A 26880-nucleotide genomic window follows, 5' to 3' on the forward strand; every position below is an offset into this window, starting at 1 on the left:
ATTGGATGATTGTTTAAAATACCCAATTCCTTTCTGCTGAATGAAAGTGGATTAACTAAAAATAAATAAAGCCAGAAGAATCTGCAATGAAGCATATTTTCAAGAAATAGAGTTTAAAGATTTCATGAACAACATAAGAGATACTAGGCCTAAAGCATTCTTTGATAGTAAATTTGGCCAATAATAAAGCATTCAGATCCTTAGGCATAAAATGACAAAAGTTTCTTTAGGAAGAATTGCATTAACATTTTTAAAAATTATTATTATTTTTACATTTACTTCAACAGTAAAAAAAAAAAAAGATGTAAATCCATGGAATTTTAAATACAAAATATCCAAAATTTGGATTGGAGGTAATATAGTATAGTGATTAGGCTTGCGAATTCTAGAGACAGAGGACCTCAGCTCAATTTCCATATCTGCACTTATGAGCAATGTCACTTTGGGCAAGTAACAACTTTTCTGTACTTTGTTTTTCCTCCTCTTCTCACTGAGGATAATAGTACTTCCCTCATAGAGTTATATCTGTATCTAGTAGGTAGTAAATAAATGTTAGCTATTATTTTTAACTCTTATATTTAATGTTTTAATAATGTTAAATGCCTCTGTGTGCCTTTTAAATAAAATCTAAGTCCCTTACTATAGTCCACCTCACCCCTGTCTAGCTTCAAACTTTACCTCTCATTTTGTCCCATTCTCCTTGCTTACACAGCTCCAGCCAAATAACTCAAGCTGAAGTGTCTTAGGCCTTTGTACTTGCTGATCTATCTGCCTAGAACCCTCTACCCTCAGATATCTTATTATAATTCAGGTATCAATTCATGTGACACCTCCTGAGACACAGTCCCTGAACAAACTGGGTACAGTAGACCTATCTATCCTATCATCCTGTTACAAATTATTTCTAAATGCAGTTCTCTTATCTTTTGTTCATATCTTTCTTTTCTGTCTTGTCTCACTAAAAAGTTAGCTTCATATGGGCAGGAACTTTGTCTTCTTCAGTGTTCTCTTTACTCCCAAGGCACAAAACATTCCAGTGGAGAAAGACAAAATTTAAACCTATGATCTAATGAATAACTTTTGCACTAATAAGTTAATTCCAATAGAGGAATAAAAGGGAAGACAAGAAATGTGACCAAAAAGAAATGACATTTCTACAACTCAGCCTTCAGAGAGAAACACAGTAAAAGATATCAGATTTAGGAATGCATTCTTGAATGTGTATTGAGCAGCTGAGGGGACTGGGTCAGAGTATCCTATCAGGTTTTGCTAAGTTCTATTATTGAATTATCCAGAGCAGAGTGATGTTTTAGGGAGAATATTGCATTGAGATCCTAATTTCTGACCTTTTCTTCCAAGTTTAGAAGGTGGCAATAGTAATTTTCTCTCACTTTACTCCCCTATACCCTCTAGGAAAGACAACTACATATTTAATTACTTTATGTTGTATAAACACCTGAAAATATGCCTCATCTAGATTTTTATTTGGAATAAGTTTCAGATTTCTCAAGGGCAAGAGTAATTGTTAGCCATTTTTGAAAAGAATGGAAGAGCGCGGCCTGACTCAAGGAGGGAGTTAATTCTGAGAAATTGGAGGGATGGAAGAGCAATTGGATTCCCTAATGTTAGTCAAGGTCTGACCAAGTTTGTCACAGAGGTTTTACATTCAACCAGCATAGCTATCCATGCTTCAGTTCTCTAAATCAAACTAGACTTGACTGAGAAACTAATTTGGGAGAAGAAGGATCTCTCTACAAAAGACTAAATTAAGATTTTTCTTGACAACTCTAAAGGATGAAGACTGAAAAGATTTAATTCACTTTAGAAAAATAAAGGAGTGGGAAATTTTCTCCCCTCAAAAGTGGTGTAGCATTTTCATACCAGGTATGTTGTAATTTATTTATTGGTTAAGGAAAGTGAGAGAAGCTCACTGTCTTCTTAGTATAGTAGAACTAAAACTATTAATAATGGGTGAGCCAAATGATTTTCCTTTCTAGGCACTCAAGAGTCTCTAGACTTCCATGACACCATTAATCACAGAGGCATCTATTAATACAATATCTTTGAACTTATTATGTTTTGGAATATCTGTTACAGCTGTACATCATAGTAGACACCACTGTCTTCTCAATAGCTCCTTTTCTTCTCCCTCATGGACAAAACCTTGATTTTGCTCCCAGCAGTAATTGAAGCATATCAGGAAGTATATCATCATAGTCAAATAATAATCCAATTTTTTAGTCTGACAAATGCTTCATTTTTCCAGATTGCTTTGCTGGGAAATTTAGGCATAACCACATAGCCCTGTTTTGGACAAAGAGAGATAAAAGAATGTCTGACAGAAGATTTTGCATTCCTGATAAAAGGGACATATATGGCTGACACTACCTGTTCCCTTTTTCTTTTTGCCTTGAATATGTTCAGTGTTAAAGTAGCCATCTTGTGACCGTGTCACAATAATCATGAGAACAAGAGTGAACACACTAGGAGTGCCACAACAAAAAGACAGTGGCATGGCCCTTTAACAACTGAATCAAGATCTACCTACCTTTTCTCTCTTCACAGTTCTCATATGATAAAAATAAATCTTAGGGGCTTTCCTGGTGACGCAGTGGTTGAGAGTCCACCTGACGATGCAGGGGACGTGGGTTCGTGCCCTGGTCCGGGAAGATCCCACATGCTGCGGCTGGGCCTGTGAGCCATGGCCGCTGAGCCTGTGCATCCGGAGCCTGTACTCCGCAACGGGAGAGGCCACAGCTGTGAGAGGCCCGCGTACCACAATAAATAAATAAATAAATAAATAAATAAATAAACAAACAAATAAATAAATAAATCCTAATTGTTTAAGCCATGGTTAGGTTTACTATTACTTGAAGTCAAAAGCGGCATCTCAACCACTGTTTCCACTAGTCCATTTGCTATTCTTAGTGACTATATAATGAATGGACTAAAAAGACAGTTGAAATAAAACACAACTTAAAAAAAAACACACACAACTTAAAGGCCTGTTCTAAAATATTTCTTCATTTTATTCTCAACCAAATGCAATTCTGTCTCTTAAAATGAAAATAACCAGACTACAGCAAATGTTGTTAAGTCAAAAAACAGATAATAGAAAGGTAGATAAAAAATGACTATCATTAGATAGGGCAGGTGTCATTAGATAAGGATGGTCATAAAAGGCCTGTTTATGCTGAAACTAGTATTGTGAGAAGCTAGGCAAATGGGATTAATCTGAATTAAATTATTTGCTCTATTTCCCTTGAATGTGCTTAGCATGTTCTTTCTAATCTCTGTGCCTTTCTTCATCCTATTCCCTTTGCCTGGAATACTCTCCACTATTTCTTTCTGTGATCCACCAACACAACCTTTAATGCTACCTCATTCATGAATCCTTACCTGATCTGCCCTAGCCAAATTTCCTCTCTCCTGTCTCTAGTCCTCTTAATGTGAATATCGGAACTCCTCTTTATCTCACAGTGTTCTCTCAGATGTTTCAGAAACAAAGGTGGAATAATTTTAAGGAGAACATACCACAGAATGGCAGGGGTGGGGTTGAGTTTAGAAATAAGTGGATACAGGGATTCGAACACAAAGCCTGTTCTTTTCCATTTTCCCCCATGTTTGCACATCTTAGCAACTTCTCTCATGTTCAAAAATTAATTACTGCTTCTAAGAAATTTAGGAATATAAAATGTGTGGCCTAGTAGAATCTTCTATATCACAAAAACATTTTACAAAATCAGTATTCAGACTACATGTTAATTTACCAAGAATATGTAAAAAGTTGTAATTGGACCAAAACTGACTAAAGACATTATGAAGTGAAATGGCCCCATGAAGAACTATGCATAACATGTTTTCAAAAAACAAAACAAATAAACAAACAAAAATAACCACAATACCATGTGATAACAGCTACATTAGCTGTGGATATAGACCACTGTAAAAGAAGTGTTAAAAAGTAGGCTAACTCTGGCTGAAGGAATCAGGGTAAGCACCAGTAGGGAAATATTTGAAATGGTCTTGAAGCTGAATAGTTCAATTGATGCCCAAGGTGGGTGGGGCATATTGAAAGGAAAAAAAGCCTGGTTACAGGTGCTAAGGCTGGAAACCAAAGTATATTTGGAGGATGGGAAGTAGCTTCTTTCAAAGCTAGGATATTTGTGGTTAACTATTAAGATAATTGCAGATATGTAAAAAGATTGCCATTGTAAAAAACAGAAGTAACACTTAGGAACAAATACATTTAATAACAGATGTGTTACTACTTCCAGGACCCTCCTTAACAAAGGAGCTCAGCACATAGCCATTGGATCAGAAAATCTTAGGAGCATTTACTGACCCGGTGATATCCAGTGACAACTTGGAAGCAGATTATAAATATTTTAGTCCCAGGATATAGACTGAAACATTTTAGTTTCAGTTCTGAGACTGAAAAATATTCATAGATGTATGTTTGCCCTCTTTAAAAAATAATTGTTTTTATATTCTCTTCCCAATTCTATAGCTTTCCATCTTCATAATGAGGCACATCCTATAATGAACAGCCAGAGTCATTAAGAAGAGTGACTTCAAATATTTTCTTTTTAAGCATTTCTTTCTTTTCTTTTTTTTTTTCTTTTTGACAACCAGTAGCTCACAGCAATGACCAAAAAGTCAATGATTTTACTCATTCCACACACCTGAGCCATACAATTTTATATCCAGGTATGGCCTACAATGCCCAGTATCTTTGCATCAATAATCTCACATTACATAGAATTTACATATCAGAAAAGGAAATCTAGGTTTCCTCTATGAAACCCACTGACATTTTAGAAAAAGAGAAATACAAAATGATGCAGAACAAAGAAACACCATTATGTAAACATCGAGCCATGACTTGAAAAATGTCACCAGCCCTGTCAGAAAACAAAAAGGGAAAGATGAAAACAGATTTAAAAACATTTGCTCTTCTAAGCAGATCACACCAATTATACTTGAGCAATAATCGTAATACTGTTATTTTTAGTCCATCACACAGCAATATCTGTGAACACGATTTGCTTGGATTTTCATTTGTCTTTGGGAGGGCGTCATAAGAAATCACATTATACACAAGAGTTCTCAGGATTTAAAAATATGTATTCAACATCATTTTGTTAATTTCTGTTGTGTTAATGTTAATAATTAACAATTCTAGCACAGGTAGGAAAAAACCTTTAAATAAACAAGGAGCAAGAATAATATCTCAGTATTATGTCTCCTGTCTCCTAATTATATCATTAAGAAAGAGCATTTTCACAAACAATAATCTGATTCATATTCCCTTTAGGATCCCATGAATATCTTTGATGCTGTAACCATTTCAATTTCCCCATTTCTGTAATAGCTTCCATTCATTTGACTTCTTGAGAAAATTTATGGAATTCATTCAATTCTCTCAAATATTCTAACAGTAAAAGGGATTTCTGAATACTGTTCCTTAATTTATTTTGCTATATTACACGAATATTCTGAACTTCCAAAAAACTGATTTGATCTGGTAAATTGTAAATTTATTAACACACAACCAGGAATCACCACAGTTTTTCATGCACTTTACTTTCCTAGAACAGTTCTTACACAGGGCAGAAACTTAATAAATATGTTATTTGAATACGACTTAATGTTCATTGGTGTAATTAGTTTTTCTTAAATTACGATACAGGTAAAACAAATTCATTTTGTTCATATAACGATGTAACCCACCTACCTACGGCTCTCAACGATTCTCAGTCTTTGAGCTTCTACCTGTTTAAATGTCATAAAGCTGACTTGAGTATAACACAATAGTTCTATATAAGTTTATTTTTAACAAGGCAATTTAACACAAAAGCAAAACAAACACAAATCTTAGCTACTCTTCTGTGTAAAATCATTTGAAACCATCCAATTATTAAGGGTGACCAAGTATAACTACTACACATGGATTGCATATGTTTTGCAATTACAGGTAGGAGCTCAAACACTGGATTCCCATTTATTAAAACATTTAATTGTATTTCTTAAATATTTCACGTGAAGAATAATGCTATTTTAAAATATATAAATAAGTTCAAAGTCACAAATTACTTAAACTTTCTGAATCTTAGCTGTTTCAACTGTAAAATAGCAACATTTAGAATACCTGTAATTTTTTAAGTTAGGTTCAAATAAAATTATATACATAGAAGGGAGCTGTAACAGCAAATTGATAATCAAATGTTGAATATTACTTCACCTGGTGTACTGCAATTATTTAATAAATATTTAGCGTCAGTGTTTGGCCTTTTTTTTTTCCCAAAATACTTACTAGTATAGACAAGTTGAAAGCCTTCATCTGTCCCTTCAGAATCAGAATTAAATTCTAGCCAGAGCTGGTTTGAAGTACTACTAAGGGTCAGTCCTCGCATAGATGCGCCAGTAAAAGCACCTAGTAGATGAGTTGTTTTATCTTTTCCATCATAAATCTGCAAAAATATATTTACAATTAAAATGTAAATTTGCCAGTAATAACCAATTCAGAGCATGTATTTGTATCTGTGAAGAAAATGAAATTATTACACTCTTCGTAAATCAGGTCACTACCTGTTTCCCAAGAACAACTGCATATATTAATTCCTACAAATATCAGGGTAAGAAAGTTAGACTCCACATGGGTAATTTTAATATTCCAAGCTCAGAAGACACTAAGTAAAACTCAAAATCATGTTATAAAGTTTTTGTTCTTATAAAAACAATTCTTCTAATGGCAGACAATTTAAAATTGAGAATACCTATAGAAAGTTTGGTTTCTAAGGTTGGTTGGTTGGTTGGTTGTTTTTCTGAACTTGCTCAAGGGCACCAAACACCTGCTTTTCTAATAACATGATTAATATAAAATGTACTTGCAACTTCTATTTACCCATGTCCTTTACTTCATATCTGACACTTTTAAAATGTTAAAATGGTACTAAATGCATTTAGAAGCTGATTTAACAAGGCAAAATTATACAAAGCAAAACTGATATGTTCCCAAAGCTCCCTACCTCATTCCCATTCTTCGGAAGGTGTAGCTTCTCATTGCCCTCTAATTTGCTTTTATTTTATCAAGGCATTATAGACATTTCTTCAGGTTAGTGGATAGATATTCTTCCTTTTGAGAGCTGTGTAATATTTCATTCAATGGCACTACCACAACTTGCACTACCATTCCATATATTAATAAACTAAAGTTTTTTGTGACTAAAACTAATGCTGAAATAAGCACCCTTTAGATGTTATTGCACATTTCTTTTTTGGTACTTGTATTTCAGTAAGAAAGTATTCAATATGTTGAATTTGGGGGCTAAAATGTTCATGTATTGTCAGATTATTTTCCAAAAAGTGTACAGTAATTAAACTGAGAGTTTGCCAACACTGCATATTACTATTCTTTTTCCTTTAAGGCACACATTTTTAATGTGGTAGTTATTAACCCCAAGGGTGTGAAAATTGGTTCTTAGAGTTCATAAAATCTTGGATATTATGATGATTTGTGGTCCTACAAAGACCAGACCGACCCTGACAAATCTCATTCCAAAGTACTTAGTTTCATGAAGTTGGAGCTTGGGGCTCCTTCTGTGAATGATAATGAATAGAAACAACTGAGAAATACTTCTGAAAGTTACTTGTTTCTTGCCTGAAATTGCCTTACTTCTGACCTGTCATAACAGTAAAAGCAATAATTCAGAGACAAGGAAATGTGTGTCAGAAAACGCAACTTTTGTTGAAGTGTGATCATTCAGCTACGAAATTTTGGAAGCATGTATAAAATTGTTAAATCAAAATGAAAATCAAGTGTTAATTAGGAAGGCTTTAAAAGGAGAAGAGTTTTATAGCTATGATCAAGTCCATGCTGTTTAACTTGTAAATAAAATCGTTCAAATGTATTCAAGTATATATGGGCACATAAAGGCAACAAGGAAGGACAAAGCAGTGTAGCCAAAGACAAATTACATTTGAAGTAGACATGTATGCAATCATACAAATAAGAAAATAAAACAATCAAAATGTGCCTTTCATTTAAAAATAAATTTACAGTACAGAGTGATCATATTGGGTCTGATCAGAACCACATAGAAATTTTGAGATTATTTCTCATTGCTTTTCTACTTAAAGTCAGGATCTTTAAGTATGTTTTTATTTATTTGAGCCTATTTCCCTTTTTTAAAAATATATTATTATTTTTGAGATATGTCTTAATATCTATTTTTATTTCTCAGAAATTTAGAAAGCTAAAAAAGACTAAGCTAATTATAATAGTATACCTTTTAATTGGAAGGGAGAGGACTGGTGCTCACAATAGAAATATTCTTAGTTACTTAGAGCCTAATTCAGATAATGAAGACTTACTTTTATATCAAATGTAGAATTTCAAGTTTTCTTAAGAATTAATATTGTGAAAGGCATTGAGGGCTTTTATAACATTAATGAAGCTCTTTGACAAGATTCTAATTTGTTATAAGGTTGCAATTAATTTGATAGTCCCACACTAGAACAGACTATAACTTAATACTGCCATGTTTCAATTATCAAACCTTTTGTAATGGATCAGGGCCTGAAATTAGTTATGGTATACAGACCCTCCTACACCTGCAAGGTCAAACTCTATTATGATGAACTGCTTATGGACACTTAAAACTGTTGCTGTTGTTAACGACATAATAAATGTATGATTAGAAAGTATATTCACAGTAATTTCTCTAGTGAATTTAGCAAATAAGCTATTATCTGAACCCAAGAGCAAAAAGTACATAAAAAAGTAAAATAAAAAGAGAGAAATTACACATGCATGTAAGTATAATCATACAAACCTTCAAATCATTCCTGCTCATGAATACTAGAATTTTCATTTTGGCCATTTGTTTTATAGGTTGATTTGGAATTTAAATAATTTTTTCTAATAAGTTGAGTTAGAGTTCAAATTTTGAATGAAAAAGAAAAAAATAATTTTTACAATTGTTAAAAAGGACATTTTAAATCTTATTATGTTCTCTCCAAAGATGATATGTAACAGATAAGAAAACATTTGTTTGTACTCAAATATTTGTCTTTACGATAGCTATATAATGTGTACTCAATATTAAGAATTAGTATGTATCAGGGAGGGAGTTGGGAATGCAATGAGGGGTCAGGTTTTCAGGGGCCTTAGCTTTGTGGTCCCAGCTCTACCATCAAAGCTGATTGGAATGTCACACATCATTTCACTTCTGTGATCCTCAGTAGGGGAGAAAAGGAAGGGTTTTATGAGGCCTATCATAGCACTCTATACAAATGGATATTTACAGAGTGCTTTTGAAGGGGGAAATAACAGAGGATTACCAGTTAACAACAAGCAGTTAGTAGATACATGTGGTAGACTTATGAGATCACTGGTGTGCTAGAAAATATTTAAAACCCAGCTCTCAAACAAACCAAACTGGTGAATGTACATACTGATATATATGTTTTTTAAGTAAATTTTATTGATATAAAGAGAGATTGACATACTTTTTCTGAAAAGGTTTAGATAGTAAATATTTTAGGCTGTTAACATCTCTGTGGCAACTACTCAATACTGCCTTTCTAGCACAGAAGCAGCCATAGAGAATATGTGAATCAAAAAACACAGCTTTCTCCTATTAAAACTGTATTTACAGAAAGAGGTGTCAGTCTGATTTGGCTCACAGACTGTCATTTGTGAATCACTGATTTAAGGAAAGTGTAACATCCTATTTATACACAGGGATAAAATATACAATACTCATTATTGTAAATTCCATAGAGCTAATTGATTCTTACAGAGTGCTTTCAGTATTTTTTGCCAAACTTTTGTAGCTGCAACTTATAACTGCAACTTACAGACAAAAGTTGTTCTTAAATGAACATTGCTTGATTTTTTAAAAAATTTATTTTGATTTATTTATTTTTGACTCTATTGGGTCTTTGTTGCTGCATGCAGGCTTCCTCTAGTTGCGGCGAGTGGGGGCTACTCTTCTCTGAGGTGTGCGGGCTTCTCATTGTGGTGGCTTCTCTTGTTGCAAAGCATGGACTCTAGGCACATACGCTTCAGCAGTTGTGTCACACTGTCTCCGTATTTGCAGCTCGTGGGCTCTAGAGTTCAGGCTCAGTAGTTGTGGTGCACGGGCTTAGTTGCTCCGCGGCATGTGGGATTTTCCCCGACCAGGGCTCGAACCCGTGTCCCCTGCATTGGCAGGCGGATTCTTAACCACTGCACCACCAGGGAAGCCCTATTGCTTGATTTTTTTTGTTAACAAGTGAGATGAAAATGAAACATCAAAAACGATGTTATATCAGAATGTCACTGGTTTGTAAATGATATGAGCAACTTCTTTGCTAAACTGAATAATAGTTTTCAAATACTAGAAAAGATATTTTCTCAATTTTTTGTGCTATTCATAATATAATGGCTACAGATACAAACCGTTTCTACTTATGTACTGACAATGAGCAAAGCAATAAATCAAGTCAGGGTTTGTAGTATTTGCCAATTTCTGCAGTGTAAACACTTACTATGGCTAATATCAAGCTATCAATGTGACATTGTTGAATACAGAGTTGGGAAGAGATGGACAACCTGACATAGTATTTCCACCACACAGATACAGTATATATAACTAACCCCAAAAGCACCGATAATAGTTAAAGTAGTAAAATAATTAGGAAATGAAAAGTTGCATTTATTACCTTTGTTTTTTAATTTAATTGTAATGTAATTGTAACAATTTAATTTTTAATTTTCACAAAAGTACTGAAAATTTAACAATAGGCTCTCACAAGTGGTACTGTCAAAGATTCACAAATAGGTTATGAAAGAGCTTAAAAATAATACGTCTTCGAAAACAACAATAGCAACACATTAATAACCTTCTCATCATATTTCTAAAAGAATGTTATTAAGTCCTTCAACTATCTAGTTTTTCATAAATATGATATACATCTCCTAACCCTTTCTTTTGGACTCTCAAAACCAATTTTGGGATATTTTACTGGCTCTTCTCCATAATAATCCATTTAGTCTACATTTTGTGTAAGAAATGTCTTTAAACTTCACAATGCTGACTGTGGTAAAAAGATTGTCTTGAATTATTTCCCTGCTACATTTCTTTATCTAAACATAGTGCTTAGTCTTTTTCTGAAAATAAAAACAAACACAGCGACAACAAAAACATAAATAGTATTTCTGTCTGGTATTCAGCTTTTTTCCTATCCAGCTGACAAGGAGAGCTATTCATTATTGACAATTTAGAGCCTATATATAATAAACACCATCTATAAATGTTAATTAAAAGAATTAATTAAGTTACATATTTTGAGTGAGGGATTGGGAAGTTCAATATTCTTGCCCATTGAAAGTAACAGAACCAAGGAAAGATATATTCTTAATTCCAAAACCTGCTGGTCATCACATAATCTGGAGGGCTTTATAAAATTCCTTAATCCCGGGTGCAAACCAACTGAACCAACTTTCCCCAGACCTACTGAAACTTTGCTAGTGTGGTTATAAATAACTAAGGTGTTTATAAAAAGGAGGAGGAGGGAGAGAGAGAGTGGGTGGATGATTAAACAAGCATCATCCTAGATGATGAGCTATTGGAAAGGAAAGTTGTTTTTGTGTGTGTATAGATATAGATAAATAAGACAAATTGTTTTTTATTGTTGTTGCTGTTTTGTTTTTATCAGAATCCAATACAGTGATTTATATAGTAAGTGAAACCAGAAGAAAACAAACCTTCTTCCAAGCCTTATACCCATGTAAAGATTACAAGAGAATGTCATTCCAAAGAACGTAGCCAATCCTACCACATAAAAAAAAAAAAAAAAAAAACACAATGCTTGGCAGAGAATTCCATAATGGGCTTTTTTTTTTTTTTTCTTATTTCTTCTTTTGTCTTAGTTGGAATGGAGAAAGAGAACTGACTCTACTAGGTTTAATATTGGAAAGTGCTGGGGATGAGGATGGGCTCTCATGGATTAGTTTGCAGTGAGGCAAATGACCTTCCATCCTGAGAGGACTCTGGGCTTAGCAGTCTTTGAGAAGTAATCATTTGTCTTTTGCAGAGTACATTGTCTGTTTCTGCATGCCTAACTGTGCCTGTGTCAGTAGGTATCTTTGACCTAATGGTCATCCATGGAATTAATGAGAAGAATAACATACAAGCATTTTACATTGTACACTGGTGGAGAGACCATGAAGACAGACAGCGTTTAAAAGCCCATCCCCAACCATCTCTGTAATATGGCTACTGAAGTTCTTATAACGTGATAATTTAGAATAAATCCCAGGTTAGACTATCAGTAGAAGGATAATCAAATTGGTGTGTTTCCAGGTTAATTTTAGTATATAATCTCTTCAACTTTGGAAAACATATATTTATTCTAGGAAAGATATAATTTTTTAAAAAATTCTGGGAATATAAATTTTCATCCTTTCACTCATGAAAGAAAAATCACTATTTAATGAAATCCACTAAAGGGCCTTAAATTGAGTTTTTCTGCTTTCCTTTGTCTCTCACCATCACATCCTCTCAGACTGTCACTTATTACTGAGGTCCCATCCTTCCTCAAGGGAACACACATCACAAATGCATATGACCTTACTCCAAATAAGTAATATGTTAGAAAGCACTCTGAGAAACATATTAGGGCTATTTTTTTAAAAAGCATCACTTGTTATCCCTAATGAATTTTCCAAAAAATAAACATCATTCAGTATGGAAAAGTAATGTAGAAATTTCAAGCATCACTGAGAGCAGAGAAATATTTTACGAAGGATTGTGGTAGGCATGGGGAAGCATTTCCTGACTTTTAACTTATAAATACATGTTTATTATTGTTGCTTATGTGATACAGTTTAGTAGCTACACTCATATTTCTGATCTACACCTTGATACATTTTTTCCCCACAGTTAGCCAAATAAATAAATAAATAAATAAATAAATAACCACTGCCTTAATTCTAAGTACAAGCATCCCATTAATCTCAATGTTGATTCCAATTTAGCAAATAAACTTATTTTAACAGGAAAATCCAAACAATGAACTGGAAGTTGAAGATATAATACAGTAAATTTCTGTTGCCTAATGAGGAAAAGCATAAAAAATGGGAATGGCTCTAAATTAATACTAAAATTGTATATATCTAAGTGTATTGCAGGAAATCTTTCACATGTTTATACAAATCTTACAAGCATACAGAACTGTTTGTGTTAGAGAACCATCAGTTATCATCAAATTAATATTCTTTTTAAAAGAAGAACATAACCAACAACCTTAAAATCACTGCTTAAATAAAAATCCTTCACCCCAGTCAACCTCGGATATCATAATTTTTTTCAAGATTTGTGAAAACAGAAATATGTTGAATTTCTTACCTGGATTAATGAAATCTTGATAATGAGAAAAAAATGTATGTGATCATTTTTTAAATATTTAAATGTGATTTTATAGAAGTGTTTACTTTTATTCCGATAATGAATATAAACTGTATTTATCAAAACACTTACTTTGAAAAATATGGATCAGCAAGTATGAAAATATTCATTTGCCTAAAATTGTATCGTTTAAAAAAATTTCTTTTGGCAGCGCTGTGTCACTTGCAGGATCTTAGTTCCCCACCCAGGAACTGAACCTGTGGCCACAGCAGTGAAAGCACTGAGTCCTGACCACTAGCCACCAGGGAACTCCCTTTAATTGTATCTTTAAATTTGATTATTTCAATTTTTTAAAATAAATTAACAAATTTTGTCCTAAATGTTTATTATCAACAAGGTATACTTTTTCTTAAATAATTTATAGATATTGTTAGATATATTCATAAATTATAAACTTTTTCATAGTCATAAATGCAAAGTTATTTATGTATGAACAGAAATAAGTTACTTAATAAACATCAAAATAAAAATAAATAAATGTCCATTTATGGATTATGTTTCATAGATAATATTTATTGAATATAAGATATTTGGCATGAAAGTGTTCTTATTTTGGTGTTATTGAAACACTAAAATTCATGTATCAAAAAACAAACGGTTCTAAAGAACCTAGGGGCAGGACAGGAATAAAGACACAGATGTAGAGAATGGACTTGAGGATACGGCAAGGGGGAAGGGTAAGCTGGGACGAAGTGAGAGAGTGGCATGGACTTATATATACTAGCAAATGTAAAATAGATAGCTAGTGGGAAGCAGCAGCAGAGCACAGGGAGATCAGCTCAGTGCTTTGTGACCACCTAGAGGGGTGGGATAGGGAGGATGGGAGGGAGATGTAAGAGGGAGGAGATATGGGGATATATGTATATGTATAGCTGATTCACTTTGTTATAAAGCAGAAACTAACACACCATTATAAAGCACTTATACTCCAATAAAGATGTTAAAAAAAAGAAAACAGCTATGTAGCAAATTGGGTTCAGAAACTAAATTACAAAGCATAGGAGAGACTACTGGAGTAGAGGAAGTGAACAGCTATTGGTAATATCGTAGGGCATTTTCAATAGACATTTTTTTTTCTTCTATTACAAAAAATTCTGTATTTTGCTTTTTAAAACAATATTATAAATGGGTTTATGTCATGAAAAAAAATTCATGTATCATAAAATCAAAATTTACTTATTATAAATAAACATTAGAAACAAAACATTCTATCTCAGGAAAAATACTGACAGGAAAATGGGAAATAATGTATAATTTAAATCTATGAATGGCAGAATCAACTTGTGGTTGATTATATATACATATATATCATATACATGTATATATGTATTAATGTATACTTAATGACTAAAATGATCGAAATATAAATATTCTCAGTTCACCTACCTTAAGAACATCTCCTTGTGCTAAATGAAATGTTCTGGCTGAAATATTGATTCCCTTTCCTGTTTGAACCTGAATACTATAAATGCATTCATGGTTGTTTTCATAGTTGAGTGGATAATTTGGAGAGAGCAGAATTCCTTCATTACTTGTTGCAGATGCACCACATTCAGCTGCAGGTAAAACAGAATATTGAAGTACAGTTTAATAGAAAGCATTATCATTTCAAGTAATGTAATGTATGGAAGTGTAAATGCATTTTATTTTAACTAGAGTCTAACATGAAAATAATGTACAGAAGGGCTTTACGTTGTAGATGATTCACTCCCTCTCATATAATACATAGGAAGAAGGAACTACTGCCTCTGGACAGAACACTGTACATAAATAGAGATACACAATAGTTTCAGTATTTCCCCCCCCTTTGGATGAAAGGATAGCATGGAAAAGGATGAGGACAAAGATTTTCAGGATGTATTTTAAGTTTGTAGATCTCTGATTAATTTATTATGTTTAAATTTATAATTTATTTATTTTAAAGTATAAAAAAAGGGGAGAGATCAATTTCATTTTAGAATGATTCTTTACCTTTAAATACTTTACTGTTTAAATACTTAAATATTAACAAAAATCAGGTAAAAGAAAAAAAAACCTAATGAGGAAATGAAAATGATCAAGATGGAGCAGTCAGTATAATATCAATAATAACAATACTATTTTAACAAAGCATAAAATAATAAGAACTAATGATATGATGCTAACAATCAATTAGTCACATGACGTGTCACCCAATAAAGCTCCTTCAAGACCTTTCAGGGAAAACAAAAACAAAAAATTCATACACTGCCAATATTGATTTAAATTAATTCTATTTTAATAATACTTAAAGAGTTTTATAGCGTCAGCCTTACATTTAGGTGTTTAATCCATTTTGAGTTTATTTTTGTGTACGGTGTTAGGGAGTGCTCTAATTACATTTTTGTACATGTAGCTGTCCAGTTTTCCCAGAAACACTTATTGAAGGGACTGTCTTTTCTCCATTGAATATTCTTGCCTCCTTTGTCATAGATTAGGTGACCATAGGTGCGTGGGTTTATCTCTGAACTTTCTATCCTGTTCCATTGATCTATATTTCTATTTTTGTGCCAAAACAATACTGTGTTGATTACTGTAGCTTTGTAGTATAGTCTGAAGTCAGGGAGCCTGATTCCTCCAGCTCCATTTTTATTTCTCAAGATTGCTTTGGCTATTTGGGGTCTTTTGTGTTTACATACAAATTGTACATTTTTTGTTCTAATTCTGTGAAAAATGACATTGGTAATTTGATAGGGATTGCACTGAATCTGTAGATTGCTTTGGGTAGTATAGTCATTTTCACAATATTGATTTTTTCAATCCAAGAATATAGTATATCTCTCCGTCTGTTTGTGTCATGTCTGGTTTCTTTCATCAGTATCTTATAGTTTTTGGAGTATAGGTCTTTTGTCTCCTTAGGTAGGTTTATTCCTAGGTATCTTATCTTTTTGATGTGATGGTAAAAGGGGTTGTTTCCTTCATTTCTCTTTCTGATCTTTCACTGTTAGTGTATAGGAATGCAAGGGATTTCTGTGTATTAATTATGTATGCTGCAACTTTACCAAATTCATGGATAAGCTCTAGTAACTTTCTGGTAGCATCTTTAGGATTTTCTATGTAAGTATCATGTCATCTACAAACAGTGACAGTTTTACTTCTAATTTTCCAATTTGGATTCCTTTCATTTCTTTTTTTTCTCTGACTGCCGTGGCTAGGACTTCCAAAACTTTGAATAAAAGTGACGAGAGTGGACATCCTTGTCTTGTTCCTGATCTTAGAGGAATCATTTACATTTTAAATCTGCCTCGTTTCCTCCTCACTAGCTTATTAGAATCTAGGCATGCTTGTGGGGGCATGGAGACAAAAGTTCCCAGGTCATACAGATGATCCAGAATACACATATATGTTTATCAGTTAGATTATTTATTAGGGAATGCAGACAGTTTTAAACTATGCTATAGAATCATGTAATTCTGAGAATATGTACTTGAATGCCAACTTGCAAAATACTGAAACACTGATTAGCAGCTCAGGCTTTAAAATTCAGAGATTAGTTTCAAAATTAAGCTCTATCTTCTATCTATATGGCTTTGGCAAGTTATTTAGTCTCTCTAAGCCTCAATATTGTAATTATTATTACGGAAATAATAATAGCCTCTTCATAGGGATGTTTGTGTGTGTGTATGTGTGTGTGTGTGTATTATTATATGTAGATAATACATGTAGAGCATTTAGCAGGAAACTGGCATACAACAAGAGCTCGATACAGTAAAGCTATCATTATGAATATTTTAAGTATAAGTACTAATGGTGGCATCATGTTGTATACAAAGAAAAATAGTTTAGGATATTTATACTGTCCCCAGTGTGACTATTCAGGTGTAGAAAGACACTTAGGTATGAATAGCCAGAGAACTCTTTCTAATTTTGGAGAATTATTTATGATATTAAAATTATTTTAACTGAATATAACATGCCCCCCCCAAATAAAGGCCAAATGATAATTTACTTCAAAATATACTAATAATTTATTGTAATGTTCTCAAAATTTGAATAGGTAGTAAGTGCCTTCTACTATAAACACTGGTTTTTAGTGTAAAATATAAAGGAAATTTTCCTTTCATATGAACAATATCCTGCTTTTGTTATATTTTAATTTTCAGTTGGTTTTAATGGAAGAAATGTTCACATATTAGGGTATGGGGAAATCATTCTGGCTTATACATTATTTAACTTGAATTTTGTGCTAATTAAAACAGCCTGTTTGTGGCTTACCAGACATACATTGTACATCTGCTTTAATCATTTAAAAAAAAACGTGTACACTAACCAGAAGCAAAGAATGCCCATGTTAAAAATAAAGATTAAATGCCTCCTTTCCTGGGATGCCAATGCTGGTACTCCTTTGGTAATAAGACTCCCTTCACAGGTGCCAATGACATACTGACTTGCTGTACACATGCTGATCTGGTGTTTTGTTTTTTTTTTTGGTTTTTTTTTTTTAAATCTTGAAGGGATGTATCCCCAACTTGCTTGACTTTCTTTGTTCTGAAAAGATATAAAACTGTGCTGAAAGCCATGCTTCTCTGGAGCAGTTCCTCAGAGTTATCTGAGAGGCTGTCTCCCAGACTATAATCCTGTTTGGCTCAAATAAAACTTTTCTATACCTCTTATAGATTGTTTACTGAATATTTCCAGTGACATTTGCATTATAAAATGACTATAAATGATTTTCTACTTGGTGAAATAAAATCAGGACCTAAACGAGAAAGGAAGAATTAAGGAAGAAAATTTGGATTAAATTAGCACATTTCTCATTTAATCAGGACTCATCATAAATTATGGGGCCCAGTACAAAAGGAAAATATACTACACTTGTTGAAAACATGTTAACAATTTCAAGAGATCAGTAGAGCATTAAACCAAGCATGGCCCTTCTCAGCATGAAGCCCCCCACTGTGGGACTGCATGGGTTTCACATCCATAAAGCCAACTCTGCATTTATTCTTCATAAAGGTACAAATCTACAAGGCAGAAATCTACAAGGTAAAACTTATTTTCTCCAGTTTTATAGATGAAGACACCGAAGTGAGTTTTCTTGCTAAAACTGAACAAATGGTGTGTATCAGAGCTGGGATTTACCCTGGGATATATTTATCAGTCATCGCCTATGGTGTTAAAAGGGTGAACATATAATTTCTCTTCCAGATCAAAGTACTCTTTTAGTATGAAAGGAGGCATTATTAATAATTATCCCACACAGCAGTTGTAAATTGAGACCATCCCAGATAAACTGGTAGTTGGTTCACTTTTTTCTTTACACTTTAACTGATGCACACACTATTTAAGGACATTATATTAAAAATTAAGAGGATTATTTTGTGCAGGCTGGGGTATGTCTTGGAGGTCAGAATACATTCATCCCACATATAATTTATAAATCTGCATTCCATTATACAGTTATTAATGTTCAGAATGATAATCTCATATCATGGAAAGATCTTGAAACATAAAATGATAAAAATCTGTTCAGAATGTTCTACCTATACAAGAAAATGAACAAGTTTATTTTTTGATGAGTTTTAATAAAATAAAATTTTCTACTAACAATAAGTTTCAGAGGAACTTATTTAGCCACAGTGCCAAACTCCAGAAGCTAGGTGATTAATAAACTTATTTTTACATGGAACCTCATCTTTGATTTTACCTTTTAATTTTAAAGTAGACCAAACACTGGCTCCCCAGTACTCGATGTAGTACTAACATTTGCCCTGTATAAGCTTTCTTTCCACCCTTAGGCTACAGCAGTCTTGCTTGCCAAGTGGAATTGAACAGGATCGAATGTTGAAATTAACAATAACTTTCCATAGTTTGACCTTCTGCCCCAGTCTAGCAATGAACATACTTCTATGTCTGTTGTGTAATAAGCTAAGAATGATATTTTCCAAATGCAAATCTGATCCTGTACATTTTGCCTAACAAATACTATCAGCAAATCAAATCCACAGAACGCCAAACAAGGCCATTTATGATGTTACCGCTGCCTTTCTAGCTATTACCCACCATTCTTTCCCATGGACCTTGTAATTCACCTATCCTGAGCTACTGGCCCTTTGCCACAGTGTCACACTCTAAGCCTTTGTACATGATGTTGTCTGCACATGTAAGCACCACCTCTGGTCCCCAAGGGATGCAGTTTCAGGGTCCAAATAAGGAAGAAAATGGCTTGATATTAAATAACACTGTTACGGTTCTTTCCAGCATTGGGTGGCTGTGATGGTGCAAGGAATAAGGGAAACAATGTCATCTGGAATTATCAGAGATAAGTCTCACAAATAGTCATGGCTGCACTGTTCATGAATGTCCAGGAAAAATACCCAAACTACAACATTTTCATTGTATATGACATAACTAGCACAGCAAGTTTTTACAAGGCACATCTTAAAGTGAGAAGATATGAGTATTGGCAAACTGTTACTGAATACTCTCAAGATATGTTAAAATTAACTGAGAAGAGGAACTAGCAGCACAACAGCTAACCTCAAGAGAGGAGAGGAATGGCTATTTGATTGTAGGAAGGTAAGGTTACTTAAAAAAAAAAAAAGACAAAAACCATCAACTACACAGGAAAGAGGAGTTTGAGTAAAGGAAGTCCTAAAATCCAAGTGATAAATCTGAGTTGAAAAATAGCCATCATCTCCCACCAGAGTGATATTTATGGACAGTATTCAGCTGTCACTGAACAAACACAAATCTGTGACTTACTGCATCAGGGCAATGCTAGGGTTTCAGTCAGATGCTATGACAAATTGCACACATAATGTAATATGTGTCTGTGAAACATTTGTCATAATAAATACAAGCTTAACAGAGTACCATGGAAGGTAATGTATACTAAGATGTTTAAAATGGCTAGAAGCAGATAATAATATACTCTGATTTGGAAAAAACTGATTGATTCGTTTGATAAATATTTATTAAATTCTTATTCTGTACTGCATATGGGAGGCAGAGTGTTGGAGCTCCTCATGTAACTTACTTTCCAGTGGAAAGACAGATGTTTACTACATAATCATTCAAATAAACATACAGTATGTGAAAACATGTAACTGGAAGCCCTGACTGTTCTTCTGAGTAAAGTCAACGCTTCTCTGAAGGACTGAAATTAGGATATTAAGGGTGATGGTAGAAGGCAGGTTGGAAGAAAGAATATCCCACACAGAAGGAAAGTGTCTGAAAACATTATGGGGGGCCCATGACAGGTTCTGAGAACTAAAAGACCCAGTATGAGAAAAACTTTGTGTAACATCTAGTTAGAGGTAGGGTTTCTTTTGTTGTGTATCTGGTATGGTAGGGGGAAAAATGTTTTTTTGAGGTGTGTATGAAAGGAAAATGTCACTAAGTTGGTTGCAGAAGATGAAGAATAGAGGAGATTGAATGAGCTACATTCATAAAAATTTTTTTTGAGATTTTGAGTTAGAAAAGTATTGCTTCAGAGTTCAGGGTTTGCAATGTTCTGTGGAAGTGAAGAAAGGACACTTTTCCCTACCTTAACATAAGCACAGCACCTTGTTTTTATTATTTGGTCTAGAATGAATATATGTTCTTGATAACTGATGTCACTAACTTACAAAGCCTAAATTTGTTAATATGAATTTCCTACAAAATAATCAATGTTAAATAATCACTATTAATCATGTGATAATGTCTCTTCTCTCTGATTTTAACTGAGAGGTCATCTTTAAATCACAGGAATTAATAATATGAAAACATTACATAATTTAGCAGAGCATTAGGGAAACATTTTTGGAGAATAGGCCCTCAGGGCTCTTTATAGGATATAAATCTTTTCTGTGCAATCTCCAGTCTACATGCTGTTTATTATGATGTCTTTATTTTGTGAAAAACAAACCCTACTCATATAAAATATATTTTTTAAATTTAAACCTACAGATTAAGAAATCTATTTGAGTTACCAATATGAAACTCTTTGCTGAGTTGAAAATAATACTTTGATGAATGTGGCTTTGGTTGGATTGGAGTAGGAGAGATATGTGTACTGGACTCAGGTGATAAGAGTCATAGCTACAGTGAGGAATTCAGTAGACCAAGGATACCCACTGAATTTAATATTTTTCTTACTAAAAAAACAGGCCAGCCTATGCATCATTAATCTCCATTACTGAGATAAACAACAACAACAACAACAACAACAACAAAACCTGGTAGCGTCTATTGCACACAGTCATATATTTTCAGATAAACAGGTAAAATGTTTTTCAGTAACTTGGCTGGGAAATTTGAAAAATGTCTATGACTAGTGATGTTTGCAATTATTTTTAAGATTTGCATTGCAGTTGAATCTCTTCTTTTATGCTGGAAGGCACCATGGGTTCTTTTAAAATTGTTTTGTGAAAGTGATTAAAGTAAACTTGACTTGTATTGTTCAAAAAAACTTAGAAAGTTTCGAACCTAAACACATGGTATGCTAAGTCACGTAAGGTACAGCATTAAGCAGAAATATATTTCCCATATGTTAAATTATTACCAGAGGAAAAATAATGGTAATATGTGATTGTGTTCACATAGGAGGGTGTGGGGCCATTCAAACTGCCATAGTCAAATCAATCACTTTTTTCTGTCATATATGTGAACTTACTTTATTTTTTAGCTTTTATCAGCTAATTGAGTGCACTTTGTTCCATATCTAATTTCTACTGTATTTCATCAAATTAAGACACCATTGATTGTAAGAGGCATCATTATTTTATATGTTTACAAGAAAGCAAAAATGTTTTGAAAAATCTATAGTAGCCATTGATTGTGAGATATGTACTAATTTCAGAGATATTAAATTTTTTTGAAACGGGCATCTAAAACTGTAAAATATAGTAAAATATGTTAATAAGATTTAATATATTTAGGAACACTTCTAATATTCCTTTATGACTTGGCAGTATTAATAACACATTTGCTCTTTTGTTTCTTTGTTTTTGGCCACGCCATGCTGCATGCAGCACATTAGTTCCCCGACCAGGGATTGAACCCTTGTCCATTGCGTTGGGAGTGTGGAGTCTTAGTCACTGAACCACCAGGTAAGTCCCCACAATTGTTCTTTAGAAATGCTTTGTCAGATTTCTTTTTCTCAAATAGGTAATTAGTGCTTGGATTCTTAGAAGGGGGTGAAAATTAGAGTGTAGAGTTATTAATTTCCTTATGCCACCACTGAAAATATGAGAACCATTAGTATTACTTGTATAAAGTCAGGTTTTTTCCCTTGCCTTTGCTTTTCTTAGACAACAGTGATACTTACATGGCTTTCACTTTCTAGACTCTAAATACACTGCATGCATGTGTCCAAGTACAGATTAGTGCTTGTTAAAGTTTTTTACAGATCAAGAGTGCCTTAAAATTTTTTCACTGGAAGAATTTAATTTGGGATTTGTTATTTTTCACCTTAAAAAATCAATTTTAATGCATTTTCTATATTCATTTTTTTTACTGTGAAAAATCACAGTAATCATTATTGCCATGCAGAATTATTCTTTTACCAAGACATAAGCTCAAAACTATTTTTTAAATCAAATACACAATTTTCAGTGCAAAACTGTGGAGGAATTCCAATAACCTGGCAGTGTCCTTTCATGGTTTCTTCCTTCCCTACACAGTTATTTAGAGTCTACTGTGCAAAGTTAATTTACTCATTAAAAATAATATTATTAACAAATAATACCTATAGACATACCAGTTACTATGTTAGGCCTTTAGGATAAGTTCCTTATCCTCATATAATATGTAGTATAGAGGACAGACAGATAGGGAAACTGGTATGTGCACGAATGTGTAATCTGTAGTGTGATACAAGTTTGTGCAATGGCCTGGGATGGTAAAAATGAGGAAATTATACACTTTAAAGTATCAATGAGACAATAATGTCAGGAAAGACTTCATGGAATAGGTTATCCTTGATCTGAATCAAATAAGTGATTACAATATATGAAAAATAGATTCCAGGCCAAGGGAACTGCTAAAATGAAAGCACAAATGGGTAAATGAGATTGACATAGTTAGAAGAACCAGTAGCTCATATGCCTTTCTAAGAAATTCAGATTTTATCACATAGGCACTGGAGACCCACTGAAGAGTTTTAAGGAGAGAAAAATATTATCAGATTTGAGAAACCCATTAGGGCAGCTCTATGGGGAATGGATTATATCCCTGGGTTCCTAAAGGGACGAAAACCTGGAGAATATTTATTGTAGTGTGTCAATTAGAAGATGGTGAAAGTTTGAACTAAAACGATGGAGGAAAAGGAGATTGAAAGTAAAAGTTATAGAAGGAGGAGTGGCTTTGTGTACGTTGATGAATTTATTTTTGTACGTGATGAATTTAGTATGTCTATGGGATATCAGGAGGAGAAGTCCACTAAGCAGCTAGACATATTTGTAGTCATGGGACTACATGAATTGAGAAGAAGAGCAAACTAAGTTCAGAATTCACGGAGCATCAGAATTTAAGTGGGAGGCAAAAGGGACATTCACAGAAGGTAGTATCATGGAAGAATAGGGAGGGGATAGTTTCAAGAAAAAAATTCTCAGTAGTATTAAATGTCAGAGAGAGTTAAATTAAGATGAATACTAAAAATTCACTGCTTTGGGTAGTTAAGAGGTTGGGAAGTAAGAGTAAGACAAGGACTTTAATGATATTGGCTGTAAAGGGAGGTAGAAAGATACAAGGATAGACAGCAGTGACAGGTTTAAAGAAAGGTTTTCTGTTGTTGAGGTTTGTGGAAGTTGTTTTGTTTTTTGTTTTTGTTATTTTTGTTTTTAGGTTATTTTTGAACATAAGATTTGAACGTGTTTACGTTACAATAGTACAGACATAGAGGCTAAGCAGGGTTTTCAAAAGTCATCTCAGATTTTGAAGTCTTAATATTCTAGTATCCTAAAGCTAGACTAATAAAGAAGCTACTTGGGAAAATCTGTGTGATTTTTAATGTGATAAGTGAAGACACAGATTTGAATTCCACATGTACTATGATTACTACTATGAAACAACATACATATAAGAAAAAGTACTATAAGAATATAGCAACAAATTCTATTGTAGTTTTTAGATAAATGGCTCATTATTTTAAAATTTAGTGAAAAAATGGTATCAGCGATGTTCAAAACATGTTTTCCTACTCAGATATTAAAATACAATATCTTTCATCTAAAATAGTCTTAGATTAAGCATAAGAGTAATAAAGTTCTCTCCTGGGACTGCAGAAGAATGGAAGCAAGAGATGGGAGCAGACAGCTTCTTTATGCATTTTCCTCTTTGTTTTTCCGTATTACTTTAGAGTGAGCACTGTCTTTCTAATATTTTTAAACGAAGGATAAGGAAGCAAATAAGGGACACATGGTTTCTTAAATATTAGGGTGATTTCTATGCTATTGAGTGCCCCCTACTACTGAACTATATGACCCAAATGTTATAGTAAGCAAAAAATTTTAAAGCATATAAAAGGGCACGTTTAAAGAGGGAAGTGTATAATATAATGAATGTCTAAGGAATATGTTAGATAAGTTCAGGTATTGAAAAAAACCCACAATTTTTCAGCTGAAGATTGTTATTTATTCCCACTTAAACTCTCCAAAACCAATAACATTTTTTTCCAAACTGTAACATGCAACTTTTCATTTAAATGATTTTTTTCAAGTGGGGTTTCAGGGGTGGTTACCACATTTCTCTTTGAATTCAAAAAGTCGTGAAGCGCTTAAGAACCGTTTCCAAGGCTCATCTCCACAAATAGAGTCATAAATAAGTTTGGCATTTATTATAAATAATTTCTGGCATGATGTGTTGATCCTGCCTTAAGCTCTAAGTTACAGCCTTTGTGAGCAGAGGGATGTCCCTGTTTCTCACACTTAAAGAAACACTATGAAGGAGCCTCAACAACAAAAGTAAAGGAATGTTTTGGTCTCTCAGAATCTCTGTCCTTTCGGTAACATACATAATCCCGATTCTCTGATATTTCCCTAGTTCCGACCATCAAGTTTGAAATGGTAGTGGTAAATATGAGATTTTCCCAGCTGTTTGAAATCCAAGTTGTTGTTGATTTCACCACTTCTTCTCTTCTTAGTGGCGATGAAGAACAATTGTATAACATGATCTAAATAACTAATAAGTGGCCAAAGGCCATTTTGACTAGTACTTCTCCAGTTCTGCAGAAATCCTGAAACAGATGCCTCCCCTGTCCCTAAAAAACAAAACAAACAAAAACAAAACAAAACTCATAAGGAAAGTCCCTAGGTCTGACTGCCCCTTCATCAGCTGAGCATCATCTTCTGATTCTCATCTCTTAGCTATACTCCAGAGGATGAAAGGAGTAGACTTCAGGCCTTCTCTTTGTTCAATGTATGTTATGTCACAATTTCAATTCAGGAAAAAGCCTCATGCTTTCCTCCTCAAACTGTATTAAAATGCACCATGCTAAGTACTCAATAATTACATTCATATACTGTAAAGCAAACTATAACTAATTTTTGAAAAATGTGGCATTTTAGGTGAGTTTTTAAGATGTGAGAGGATTTACTATGGAGTGAAACATATTTTTGCAAATTAAATATGTCAAGAGAAACAAATCAATATGCTAACAATTTAACAATTTCTAAATAACTTCACAATGGAAAGTTTTAGCTCAACTTCTAAGGTTTCAAGGGGATAGAATGACTGAGGAATGCCACTCATAATGTAGGTAAGCCTTGATTCTACATCTGTGAATACAAAAATCAGGAGCTAGAGTCCCAGCCCGAGACTACATATATGCCAGCAGGTACACCTTCTGGTTGCTAAATACCTTTCTAAACATTCCTTACAGGAAAGATAGGGAGTATTTACATTCTATGGAATGTACCAAATTAATCCAAGGAAATGAACTATCTTGGGTTTTGCCACTTTAGTTAACTAATTAGTTGCTATCTTCTTGATATTAACAGATAAAAGAGTTAGAAAAAAATATCTTCAGAAAAAAGTAGTCGAATTTTGAATGAGCACTTAGGATTCCACACATGTACACACACATAAAGTCCAGAAATCTAAAAATAATTCAAACAATCAGAAGCAAGATGGCTAAGCATTAATAGTGCCAGCTGTATGTTTTGTTCCAAAGCATGATCCTTAACAGACTATTGGAGATGGCTTTTGTATTCAAACTAGGTATGAAGCATTGGTTCTGGTGTGGCATTTGTTGTGGGAAACAACACACGCTGAGTCATTATATACTCCCATTACAGATTCTAGCTAATGAAATTAAATTCAAATGTACCTTCTTGTGTCTACTGGACAACAACACTGAATACAGAATAATTTGTCAATACAAAATATAAGAATCCAAATTTCCTTTAAGTGACAGAAATGTAAGCATCCAAAATATAGCACTGTGAATTAAAATGTTACAGTTTAAACACATAGATGAATA

The 26880-nt window shown here is 33.4% G+C and overlaps 1 protein-coding gene across 3 annotated transcripts in view; it reads right to left on the bottom strand.

The window, feature by feature from the left end:
• Window positions 1-26880, bottom strand: part of CSMD3 (CUB and Sushi multiple domains 3) — a gene marked incomplete at its 5' end in the record, with an annotated part of 1086230 nt that overhangs the window by 321206 nt on the left and 738144 nt on the right. For all 3 annotated transcript variants that reach the window (XM_079722286.1, XM_079722285.1, XM_079722284.1), the window contains 2 exons: window positions 6317-6473; window positions 14844-15013. In XM_079722286.1, coding sequence (XP_079578412.1) covers window positions 6317-6473; window positions 14844-15013 — 327 coding nt within the window. The remainder of the gene's footprint in view (window positions 1-6316; window positions 6474-14843; window positions 15014-26880) is intronic.

Source organism: Hyperoodon ampullatus (genome assembly GCF_949752795.1).
Source record: "Hyperoodon ampullatus genome assembly, chromosome: 17".
NCBI lineage: Eukaryota > Metazoa > Chordata > Mammalia > Artiodactyla > Ziphiidae > Hyperoodon > Hyperoodon ampullatus.